This window comes from Heptranchias perlo, chromosome 17, assembly GCF_035084215.1.
Source record: "Heptranchias perlo isolate sHepPer1 chromosome 17, sHepPer1.hap1, whole genome shotgun sequence".
Taxonomy (NCBI): Eukaryota; Metazoa; Chordata; class Chondrichthyes; order Hexanchiformes; family Hexanchidae; genus Heptranchias; species Heptranchias perlo.
In genome coordinates, this window is record NC_090341.1 from 13,477,680 (window position 1) to 13,490,724 (window position 13,045).

Below are 13,045 nucleotides of genomic sequence, written 5' to 3' on the forward strand. Positions count from 1 at the left end.
CACACCTGGAGTACTGTGTACAGTTTTGGTCTCCTTACACAAGGAAAGATATACTTGCCTTAGAGTGGGTGCAACGAAGGTTCACTAGATTGATTCCTGGGATGCTAGGTTGATTCCTGGGTGCAGAAGAGATTTACTAGAATAATTCCAGGGATGAGGGACTTTAGTTACAGGGATAGACTGGAGAAGCTGGAGTTGTTCACCTTGGAACAGAGACAGTTGCGAGGAGATTTGAGAGAGGTATTCAAAATCATGAAGGGTCTAAATAGAGTAGATAGAGAGAAGCTGTTCCCACTGGTGGAAAGTTCAAGGACCAGAGGACATAGATTTAAGGTGATTGGCAAAAGAACCAAAGGTGACATGAGGAAAAACTTTTTTACACAGCGAGTGGTTAGAATCTGGAATGCACTGCCCGAGGGGGTGGTGGAGGCAGATTCAATCATGGCCTTCAAAAGGGAACTGGATAAGTACTTGAAAGGAAAACATTTGCAGGGCTATGGGGAAAGGATAGGGGAGTGAGACTAGTTGGATTGCTCTTGCATAGAGCTGGCCAGGACTCAATGGGCCGAATGGCCTCCTTCCAAGCTGTAATCTTTCTATGATTCCATGAGAGGGTTGTCCTATGAAGAGACATTGAGCAGAATGGGCCTATATTCCCTGGAGTTTAGAAGAATGAGAGGTGATCTCATTGAAACATATAAAATTCTTAGAGGGCTTGACAGGATAGATATTGAGAGACTGTTTCCCCTGGCTAGAGAGTCTAGAAGTAGGGGCCATAGTCTCAAGATAAGGGGTCGGCCATTTAGGACTGAGATGAGAAAAAATTTCTTCACTCAGTGGGTCGTGAATTTTTGGAATTCTCTACCCCAGAGGGCTGTGGATGCTCAGTCGTTGAGTATATTCAAGACCGAGATCGATAGATTTTTGGACACTAAGGGATAGGACGGGAAAGTGGAGTTATAGTAGAAGATCAGCCATGATCTTATTGAATGGCGGAGCACGCTCAAGGGGCCATATGGCCTACTCCTGCTCCTATTTCTTATATTCTTATGTTCTAACTCATCCAAGTATCATATACCAATAAAGCAGACCACTTCCCCTTCACAATTCCAATGGCTTTGCAAAACAACATTTGTAGAGCTGCTTTTAACCAGGTGGTGGCGGAAATAGGTGATAGTGGATCATCTGCCCTTTATACACCCCGTCCAATTTTCTTCAGGAAGGATGCATGACGGGCGGCCGATCCACTGCTGCCTATTTTCCACCACCGCCAAAAGTTGAAATCAGTCTTACTGTCTATGAGGAGAGAGGGAGGTGGACAGGCTTTTATTTGACAACAACTTAGGGATGCTATCAATGATTAAATCAGAAAAATGGCTCTTTCAACAAAGGGGACTGGTTGTGAATGAAGGAAAAGATCGATTTTCTCTTTAAAGCAACGGTAGGCTTTTACTTCACACTCAGGGTGGCAGAGGCCTCAGATACGCATCAGAGACGTGATTATGAGTCTTTAAATCATTAGAGGGTCTGTATTAAATAGAAGTCATTGGGATTCTGACGTTTCCCCTTAAAGTACAATATGCAACGACCACATGTCATTGGTACACCACTCAGTCAACGCAGGACTGGAGGGAAAAGCCCTGAAGCACGACCTCACTCTCATTCGTTGGCTTTAAGTGTAATTTAGGCTTACACAAAGACACAGAGAGCAGAGTGTGGCACCTGGCAGAAAGAAATACTGTTACTCACACATCAAAACGCAGATTCTGCTTCTCTTCAAAGAAGTAATCCAGGACAAACTTGCGCACAAAATCCGGGTTCAATGTGTTTTCAATCACTTCGGTCCTTCCGTACTGGGAGAAGAAAGGAAAAACAAGAGAAATAAAAAGATGGAAGAAAGTAATTTATCTGCAGAGGGCTTTGGAAACACACAGCTATCACTCAGTTAACAAGTGCCTTCAAGGTATGAAACACTCAAAGGCGTCTCAAGCTCTTGGAGATGGACAGATAATCAGAATCTCACTAGTTGTGAGAGATGGAGCTCAGCAGACCTGGAAACAATGTGGTGTAATAGTTTATTGATTAATGTTCTGCTTCGGACATTCTGCTTTCTATCTTATGCCATTCCCCAGCCTTGTTTAGAATTATGTTCTTTTCTGATGCTTCTTTATTTCTTTTTTCCCTCTCCAGTGTTCTCCCTTTCTTACCCGAAGGTTCTGATTTGTGCTGGTGCCATGAATCCACAGGCCCCAGCCGCCTTCCAGGAACACACCCGACTCAACCTAGACAGGCAAATCAACATGGAGGGCCACACAGCCACGGTTAACTCTGCTTTCACTCGATTCCACATACACCCATTGTCCAGCTGGGGTCATTGAATAGTAATCATGAGTGATACCCTGTCTGGTTTGTCCTTTCCCTAGGAAATGCCAATTGCAGCAACCTTACTAACAGGGCAACTGAGATCTGTGATCCCAGGCACAGAAAAGCGATTGAAGCTGGGACTGTTCTGATCTCTACTTCTATTTTTTTCAATTCATTCTCAGGATGCGGGCATCTCTGGCAAGGCGGGCATTTATTGCCCATCCCTCGTTGCCCTAGAAAAGGTGTTGGTGGGCCTTCTTCTTGAACCGTTGCAGTCCGTGTGGTGGAGGTACTCCCACAGTGCTGTTACACGCTCTCTTTAGTAATTCAGCCATCGCTGCTTGATTCTCCTTAAGCTTCTGCCTTCTATGGAAGAGGAGAGGAAGAGGGTTTGCATCACACAAGTGCGATGTGAAACGTTAATTTTATTCAATAATTAGTTGAGGATCTGCAGGTTTGACAAGATGTAGCTGTTGCTGCGGTACAGAGGGATCTGGGTGTCCTCGTACATGAAACACAAAAAAGTCAACATACAGGTGCAGCAAGTAATCCGGAAGGCAAATGGAATATTGGCCTTTATTTCTAGGGGGATGGAGTATAAAAGCAGGGAAGTCATGCTACAACTGTACAGGGTGCTGGTGAGACCACACCTGGAGTACTGCGTACAGTTCTGGTGCCCTTATTTAAGGAAGGACATACTTGCATTGGAGGCAGTTCAGAGAAGATTCACTAGGTTGATTCCGGGTATGGAAGGGTTGTCTTATGAGGAAAGATTGAACAGGTTGGGTCTATATTCATTGGAGTTTAGAAGAATGAGAGGAGATCTTATTGAAACATACAAGATTCTGAGGGGACTCGATAGGGTAGATGCTGAGAGGATGTTACCCCTCATGGGGAAATCTAAAACTAGGGGGCATAGTCTCAGAATAAGGGGTCGCCCGTTTAAGATGGAAATGAGGAGGAATTTCTTCTCCCAGAGGGTCGTGAATCTTTGGAATTCTTTACCCCAAAAAGCTGTGGAGGCTGAGTCATTGAATACATTCAAGGCTGAGTTAGACAAATTTTTGGTCAGCAAGGGAGTCAAAGGGTATGGGGAAAGGGCAGGAGAGTGGAGTTGAGGTAAAAATCAGATCAGCCATGATCTCATTAAATGGTGGAGCAGGCTTGAGGGGCCGAATGGCCTACTCCTGCTCCTATCTCTTATGTTCTTATGGTCTAAGATAACAAATATAATCTGATCCTGCAGCACTGAATATCAGCCAGCCTGCAGGATCACAAAACTTCCCAGACCAGCAATGAGGCACAGCTGACAAAACTCCACCATAATCAGGGTACTCAGTTTCAGCGGTATTGATTTCAATTTGCTTAGTCTATTTTTTTATCTATCTTTCATCACGAACCGTTCCCAACTGACAGGGAGGACAGGCAACCTGCACTCAGACCTCTTTCAATGCCACTCCTGAGCTGGCCACTAGGAGGTGCAGCAGAGCGGGTGGCTCGGTCTACAGTGTTCACCCCATCTTTGCTGCTAAAATTATTGGCAGGAGGAATTCCACCCCCTGGATTTCACGTACCATTTCCTCCTCTCTGACAGCACTGCATGACATGGCAGGAAATTAGTAACTCACTGCATTGGGAATCATGGATACGAGTTACATAGGAACAGGACCAAGATTGGTGGCATTGTGGACAGTGAAGAAGGTTATCTAGGATTGCAACGGGATCTTGATAAATTGGGCCAGTGGGCCGATGAATGGCAGATGGAGTTTAATTTAGATAAATGTGAGGTGATGCATTTTGGTAGATCGAATCGGGCCAGGACCTACTCCGTTAATGGTAGGGCGTTGGGGAGAGTTATAGAACAAAGAGATCTGGGAGTACAGGTTCATAGCTCCTTGAAAGTGGAGTCACAGGTGGATAGGGTGGTGAAGAAGGCATTCAGCATGCTTGGTTTCATTGGTCAGAACATTGAATGCAGGAGTTGGGATGTCTTGTTGAAGTTGTACAGGGCATTGGTGAGGCCACACTTGGAGTACTGTGTACAGTTCTGGTCACCCTATTATAGAAAGGATATTATTAAACTAGAAAGAGTGCAGAAAAGATTTACTAGGATGCTACCGGGACTTGATGGTTTGACTTACAGGGAGAGGTTAGACAGACTGGGACTTTTTTCCCTGGAGAGTAGGAGGTTAAGGGGTGATCTTATAGAAGTCTATAAAATAATGAGGGGCATCGATAAGGTCAATAGTCAAAATCTTTTCCCAAAGGTAGGGGAGTCTATAACGAGGGGGCACAGATTTAAGGTGAGAGGGGAGAGATACAAAAGGGTCCAGAGGGGCAATTTTTTCACTCAAAGGGTGGTGAGTGTCTGGAACGAGCTGCCAGAGGTAGTAGTAGAGGCGGGTACAATTTTGTCTTTTAAAAAGCATTTGGACAGTTACATGGGTAAGATGGGTATAGAGGGATATGGGCCAAGTGCAGGCAATTGGGACTAGCATAGTGGTATAAACTGGGCGACATGGACATGTTGGGCCGAAGGGCCTGTTTCCATGTTGTAACTTCTATGATTCTATGATTCTATGAGTAGGCCATTCAGCCCCTCGAGCCTGTTGCACCATCCTATTAGATCATGGCTGATCTGTACCTCAACTCCACTTACCTGCCTTTGCTCCATTTCCCTTGATACCTTTACCTAATAAAATTCTAGCAATTCCAGTCTTCACAATTTCAACATCCTATCATTCCATGGCTCTGGGAATTTCCCAGCCCTGAATAGCAGTGAGAAGTTTCATGTAACACCATGCTTTTGCCAAGAGGTATTGCTACTGATACTTGATTTTCATAGAATGAAAGAATTCATTCCAAGTACCAAAAGAGACCATTTGGCCCATTACGCTTGTGTTGGTGCTAGCTCTTTCGCTGTAGCTGGTTACTCTAATCCCATTCCTCTGCTCTTTAGTCCCATTCCCCTGATATTTAATTCCATTGCTCTGCCCTATTTGCCATAACTTTCAATCTAGTACATGTTACTAGACACTAAATCACCCATACTTCTACACCAATTGACACTAACGCTGCAGGGGTCAATTTACACCCTCCCAGCCCCCACTCCCGCACCTGGTGGAACAGTCCGTGGGAAAGGTTAGAATTAGCACCGTGACATGATTTTAACGCGTACTCGGGGGAGGCCCAACATGTCAAGCCCACCAGAGAAACCTGGCAGGATGCAGGAGAGTGGCCAGAAGGACCAAGGTAGGTGACAATTTTTATTCTTTGGGACGATTCCTTGGGGGCTAAGAGAAGCAGGAATGCTCCTCTGAGTCCTGGAAGGAATCCTTGGGCCTCCCTACCCCAGCGCTCCCTACTACGCCATCTTTTTGGAACCCCCCCCCCAACCCACCAATTATTTACGTTATGTCAGGGACCATTTCCTTGGCTGCCCTGCGTCAGCCGCTTCCTGCCCCAATTCCCGCTCCCGCCCACCGGCCTTGATGTCATTCCCGCCAGCTTTGAGCAGGAGATCAATTTCAGATGTTAAAATGAGGCCCGGAGGTTAAAATCGTCCAGGTCTCTCAAGCGTTGAGACTTCCAGGTGTACCGCCCATTTCTGGCTCCCCACGCACCAATCTTGCCCCGAGTTAAAAACAATCCTGCAGTTTCAACCAGAGAGGTCACGAGTAGGCTGAATGAGGTCAATGTCACATCAATGCAATAGGAGCTGCTCTTCTAATATTGTGATTAATATACATCGTTAGGGCAGAGTAGAGATCCCTTATCCTGCATTCAAAGTGATACATAAGAACATAAGAAATAACAGCAGGAGTAGGCCATACGGCCCCTCGAGACTGCTCCGCCATTCAATAAGATCTTTGACCTCAACTCCACTTTCCCGCCCAATCCCCATATCCCTTGATTTCCCTAGAGTCCAAAAATCTATCTATCTCAGTCTTGAATATGACTCAGCTTCCACAGCCCTCTGGGGTAGAGAATTCCAAAGGTTCACAACCCTCTGCATGAAGAAATTCCTCCTCAACTCAGTCTTGAATGGCCGACCTCTTACCTTGTGACTATGCTCCCTAATTCTAGACTCTCCAGGGAAACAACCTCTCAGCATCTACCCTGTCAAGCCCCGTCATAATCTTATATGTTTCAATGAGATCACCTCTCATTTTTCTAAACTCCAGGGAGTATAGGCCCATTCTACTCAACCTCTCTTCAAAGGACAACCCTCTCATCCCAGGAATTAGCCTAGTGAACCTTCGTTGCACCGCCTCCAAGGCAAGTATATCCTTCCTTAGATAAGGAGACCAAAACTGTATGCAGTACTCCAGGTGAGGTCTCACTAAAGCCCTGTACAACTGTAGTAAGACTTCCTGTAAGACTTCTTGTACTCCAACCCCCTTGCAATAAAGGCCAACATGCCATTTGCTTTCCTAATTGCCTAATGTACCTGCACACTAACTTTTTGTGTTTCTTGTACGAGGACAACCAAGTCTCTCTGAACACCAGTATTTAATAGTTTCTCACCATTTAAACAATATTCTGTTTTTCTATTCTTCCTACCAAGCTGAATAACCATAGAACCATAGAAAAGATACAGCACAGAAGGGGGCCATTCGGCCCATCGTGTCCGCGCCGGCTCGAAGAACAACCAGGTGCCCATTCTAATCCCACCTTCCAGCACCCGGTCCGTAGCCCTGCAGCTTACAGCACTTTAGGTGCAGGTCCAGGTACTTTTTAAAAGAGTTGAGGGTCCCTGCCTCTACCACCAATTCGGGCAGTGAATTCCATACACCCACCACCCTCTGGGTAAAAAGGTTTTCCTCATGTCCCCTCTAATTCTTCTGCCAATCAGCTTAAATCTATGTCCTCTAGTTCTTGAACTCTCCGCTGAGGGAAACAGGTACTTCCTGTCTTCTTTATCTGGGCCTCCCATAATTTTGTACACCTCAATCAAGTCACTCCTCAGCCTCCTCTGCTCCAAGGAAAACAACCCCAGCCTATCCAATCTCTGCTCATAGCTGCAATTTTCAAGCCGTGGCAACATTCTTGTAAATCTTCTCTGCACTCTCTCCAGAGCAATCACGTCCTTCCTGTAATGTGGTGGCCAAAACTGTGCACAATACTCCAGCTGTGGCCTTACCAGCGTTTTAAAATAACTTCACATTTCCCCACATTATACTTCATCTGCCACCTTCTTGCCCACTCACTTAATCTGTCTATAGCCCTATGCAGACTCCTTGGGCTCGATTTTAGCACCCGCTATCGGGTGCGTTCTCGGCGGGGGGGCCCCGAAAATCACGAAATCCAGGAGCGGGACCGGATCGCGCCTCGATCCCGCCCACTTCCGGGTTCCCCGCTGACGCGCCGGCGTGCGCGCGCAGCTCCCGCTGGTGGGAATCCCGCAGGCAATTAAAGCCAGCGGGATGCCACTTGACAATATTTAGTTTGGTATTTCAGGTCATTGACTGACCTGATTAAGGGACTGTGTGTGATTTTTGATCAACATGGGACTGTTTCCCACACTGGGGGAAACACTCCCAGCTCGAATGGACGTGTTGCAGCTGTCAGCCTGTGGCAGCTGCAAAGGTCCATTTGACAGGTGCGGGGGTGGGGGGGGGGGGGGGAGACCCTCACTCATTGCAGGAGGACACTCTGTCACTTGGGACAAAGTTTGGCCTCCACCACCCTCCTCCTGACGGTCAAAGTCATCAACCTGCACACTTACCCCGGGGTCCGGAGACATGTACCTACCTTGCGGACCCCCTCAGATGTACATCTTGCGGATGGGGGCCGCCATAGCTGCAGTCATGACCTCCTCGGAGGGCGAACAGCATCACCAGCCTCGCCGTCCACCTCTGACACATGGAGCTCCACAACACAGTGCTGTGACACATCCACCTGTACAGCAGGAGGGAGGGGAACCGCAGAGAGAGATGCGTCGCAGGGGGCACTACCCTCGCCACAGGTTCCACAGACCGAGGCTCAGCCTCCTGGACTTCTCTGAGCAGCAGTGCACACGGAGGCTCAGAGTCACTCGACATGTAGCCGTGGACATCTGCAGCCTCTTTCATGCCGAGCTGCTCCCGGCTGGCCCGTGCACCATCTTCCTACCTGTCGCTGTCAAAGTCACCACTGCCCTCCCGAACTTCTCCTCCACAGCCTTCCAGGGTGCAACCGGGGACATCGCCGATGTCTCTCAGTCGTCTGCGCAGAAGAGCCCTGCAAATACACCTATACCCAGTCTGCAGTGACACAATGGGTGGCCTCAGTGGTGGGTCCTCATAGTGATACCCAGGAGCGGGCATTATTGCACAAACCGGACAGGATTCGCGAAGACATGGCAGTAGTGGTGCCAATATAATGTGTGATGTGAGTTGTTCTTAAATTCAATATAAGTAACAACCATGACAAACCCTCAAACACCCTTGTGCATCCCCTTCATGCTCACGACATGTTTGCCTTACGCTGCCTACTGCACATATGTGATGCATGCCCTGTGGCTGCAGCACAGGTGGTGGCAGGTTGACTGAGGCTGGCCGTGAGAGAGATGCACGAGAGGGTGAGTATGGGATAGAGCCATGAGATTGTATGAGGATTGGGTTGAGTGGTAGTGGCGGGGTGAGTACTGGCGAGGTGAGTAGGTGCAGGTAAGATGAGGATGGGGTTTGAGTGGGTATGAGGGGTGATGTGACAGAGTAGTGTTGGCAGTGCCGAAGGAGATGTGGGGTGGGGGCAGTGATGTGGCAGACGGAGTGTAGGGGAAAGACTACGTGTACTCACTTTGGCTGACCTACTGAGGTCATTGGACCGCCTCCTGCACTGTGTGCAGGTGGGCGATATGTTGGTGGCGCAGGTGACCCCCTCTGCCACCTCGAGCCTGGCCTTCCTGGTGGCGGAGGCGGGCCGCTTCCTCCCGCCCACCGGGTGGAAGATCTCTGTCCTGCCCCTCCTCCTCACCCCATGTATTGATACCTGGGGTGAGGCATCATTAAACTGGGAGCAGCCTTCCCCCTGGGCTGCTCCATGCAGTCATCTTTGCTATTGGTTGCAGCATCTGTCAGTGGAGGACTGCCCCTTTAAATAGAGCGCCTCCAGCTGACAGATCTTACTGCGCATGCGCAGCCCGCCCGACGTGCAGATCAGCAGCGGGGAACCCGGAGGAGCAGGTAAGTGAATCCAATTAGTGGGTTGCCTGCTACGATTGCGCGGGAAACCCACTAATTTCACCGGGCGCGTTACCCACGCGCCCGCTTGCCCATCCGCCGGGAACCCGCACCCCTGCAAAAATCAGGCCCCTTGTGTCCTCCTCACAACTTGCTTTGCCACCTAGCTTTGTATATATTACACTCGGACCCTAAATCTAAGTCATTAATATAAATTGTAAATAGGATACCTGGATGTGGTTACTTGTATATCTGTCCTATGTTATGTCTGACCTGCGAGTGCTTGATGGAGCAGACTAAAGGGAGCTCCACTCTATATCTAACCCATGCTACACCTTACCAAAGATCTTGATGTTGCATTGGGTGAAACATACGAACCTACGAAAATGATGGACAGGAAAAGACCAGCTAATCCATCAAGCCTGCTCCACACCCATGATGCCTGGAGAATCATGACTAGACACATCCTACTTCCCCTCCTCCCTCCGGCAGTCATGATAAAATGTGTTCCAATCCCCAGGCATTTCAGCCCTAAAAAAGTGCAAAGCTTGATACTCTTATCACAAAAAGACAAAACTCTTTTCACTAAAAGTTAGTAATATGCCTTAAACATATTTTTCTTTCTCTTTGTAATACAGCTTGTTGAGTGAATAGCCCATTTAACACAAGCACTCACTTACCGAGAAATATTATTGAGAATCTCTGCCACACATTTCTTGCCAACTGTTGTGACAGATTTTCTAAAGCATAAGCGGTTTTATATTTTTAACGTGAATGCAGTTAAGTGGATTATCCAAATATCAGAAGTCAAAGCTAGTACAGTGATGCAATGAGAACTTCAGTGTACTATGCCATGGACTGGTATATGTGGAATCGGCCCCCTGCACGCTCACACAGCAAATCTGCTGATCTCAGCTGCAATAGAAGAGGGAGGATCGAAGCGGGGGCCAGAGAATTCCCTACCAGGTGGTGCAGAAATGATAAAGAGAATCACTTCCAAGTCTGCTCCTGTGCACCTAGTAATAGTTGGAAGCACAGCAGCATTGAGGGAGGCTGAGAATCAGGTTGTATTCCCAAGCTGTCATAAGATGTCAGCCACTGGGAGATATGGGCAACGGAGAAAATAAATAAATTGCTTTGGCACGAAGAAGTAACAGGACTGTGCAGCACATCATAGAGATGAAGGCAACGGATAGGACGAAGTATCTAATGTAGGAGGAAATGCGCCAGTTAAAGGGAGTAAACAATTATTTGTAGACAGACCATAATTTGGGGATCTTCAACCAGTTTTCACTTAAGAGCGGCTGTGTTCAGTAACTCAGAACAGGCACAGTTACTCAAAAGCTATTTATGAAAGCACTACACATAAATGACTCACATGTTTAGTCTACACCATTCCGTCTGGTGCTGTCTGTTTCACCAGCACACAAATGATTTTATTGACACACACACACACTTAACGTAACCTGATTTTTTTTTAAACACTGCATTTTGTTCAATGTTTTTTCTGAACTCTGGAGGTGACCCCCATCTATCCCTCCTCCTCCCATTTTATTGCTCCAGTTCTGTGCTTTCTTTTTAAGTTTTTATAGGGATTCTCAATGAGGCTGTTGTGTTAGGTAAGAGGTCTGAGTACCAAGAGAATGGACAGCAGTGCCCTCCACTCCTGCAATAAGAGGCAGGAGGTCTGTTACTGGGGGAACTAGCTTCACAATTCAACGGTGGAATTAAAGAAGGAATTACACTACAGAGCACTGGTGGTCCAATAACATTGTGCCTTATGGTGGTGGAGCACTAATGCATCATTACTCTCTGTGTGGGAGGACATGGGTGAACTCAGCACCAACTTATCAACCTAATTATCTAGGCATGAGCCAGTTTTAGCAATAAAACATAATAACATTTGCATTTATATATTGCTTTATCATGTCTCAAAATGCTTCACCCCATGAATTACTATTGAAGTGCTGAGACTGATAGCCAGGAACAAGATAGGGGTAGAATGCATCTCCTGTGGACAGATATTTCTAAGTGCATATATAAAGATTGTGTAGAAACACACCACATACCTTGCTTACAAAAAAGGGGGGGAGGGGAGCACAAATGAAATTTAAATCCAGTCTTTTGAGTCAAAGTGATGCAAAAGAATAAATCAAACCAGAGATGTAACCCTCCAACCAACATCCATGTAACCATGCAACCAGGCCATTTACATTCAACACATTAGTGATCCAATAGAACAGCACCACTAAATGGCAAGGCTTGAATCTGTATCTGGAGAGTTCCTAATCTCAGTCAATCTGGCAGCACGCAAATGCCAAAATCGTCCCCATGGGGGAAATTGCAGGGAAATCAATTTTAGGCTTTCTCACAGGTAACTCATCTCCAAGAGGGTGGTTACAGAATGGAAATACTGGAGGGCTGAGATCAGGTTGCCTACCCACTTTCTTGCCGGCAAATGCAACATTCTGCAGTGGGTGGGGTCTGTTGTCATGGCATATAAAATTATAAAGAGCTGGGAAATGTAAACGTAAAATCTTGCAAAATGATTAGTGTACAGTAACACTGGGTTGACCATGACACATGTGGCTGCAGTATGTACGATCTATAGGATGCACTTTAGCAATTCGTCAAAGTCACCTTAACAGCACCCCCATCCCTGCAATCTCTAACAGCACCTCCATCCCTGCAATCTCTAACAGCACCCCTATCTCTGCAATCTCTAACAGCACTCCCATCCCTGCAATCTCTAACAGCACCTCCATCCCTGCAATCTCTAACAGCACCCCTATCTCTGCAATCTCTAACACCACCCCCATCTCTGCAATCTCTAACAGCACCCCCATCTCTGCAATCTCCAACAGCACCCCCATCTCTGCAATCTATAACAGCACCCCCATCCCTGCAATCTCTAACAGCACCTCCATCCCTGCAATCTCCAACAGCACCCCCATTTCTGCAATCTATAACAGCACCTCCATCCCTGCAATCTCTAACAGCACCCCCATCTCTGCAATCTCTAACAGCACCCCGATCTCTGCAATCTCTAACAGCACCCCCATCTCTGCAATCTCTAACAGCACCCCCATCTCTGCAATCTCTAACAGCACCCCCATCTCTGCAATCTCTAACAGCACCCCCATCTCTGCAATCTCTAACAGCACCCCCATCTCTGCAATCTCTAACAGCACCCCCCATCTCTGCAATCTCTAACGGCTCTCCCATCTCTGCAATCTCTAACAGCACCCCCATCTCTGCAATCTCTAACGGCTCTCCCATCTCTGCAATCTCTTACAGCACCCCCATCTCTGCAATCTCTAACAGCACCCCCATCTCTGCAATCTCTAACGGCTCTCCCATCTCTGCAATCTCTAACAGCACCCCCATCTCTGCAATCTCTAACAGCACCCCCATCTCTGCAATCTCTAACGGCTCTCCCATCTCTGCAATCTCTAACAGCACCCCCATCTCTGCAATCTATAACAGCACCTCCATCCCTGCAATCTCTAACAGCA

At 47.3% G+C, this 13,045-nt stretch overlaps 1 protein-coding gene across 1 annotated transcript in view; it reads right to left on the bottom strand.

Annotated features, from left to right (window-relative positions):
- LOC137334066 (copine-9-like) overlaps nucleotides 1-13,045 on the bottom strand; it is a 346,820-nt gene that overhangs the window by 219,044 nt on the left and 114,731 nt on the right. The window contains exon 5 of the mRNA XM_067998520.1: nucleotides 1,750-1,853. Coding sequence (XP_067854621.1) covers nucleotides 1,750-1,853 — 104 coding nt within the window. The remainder of the gene's footprint in view (nucleotides 1-1,749; nucleotides 1,854-13,045) is intronic.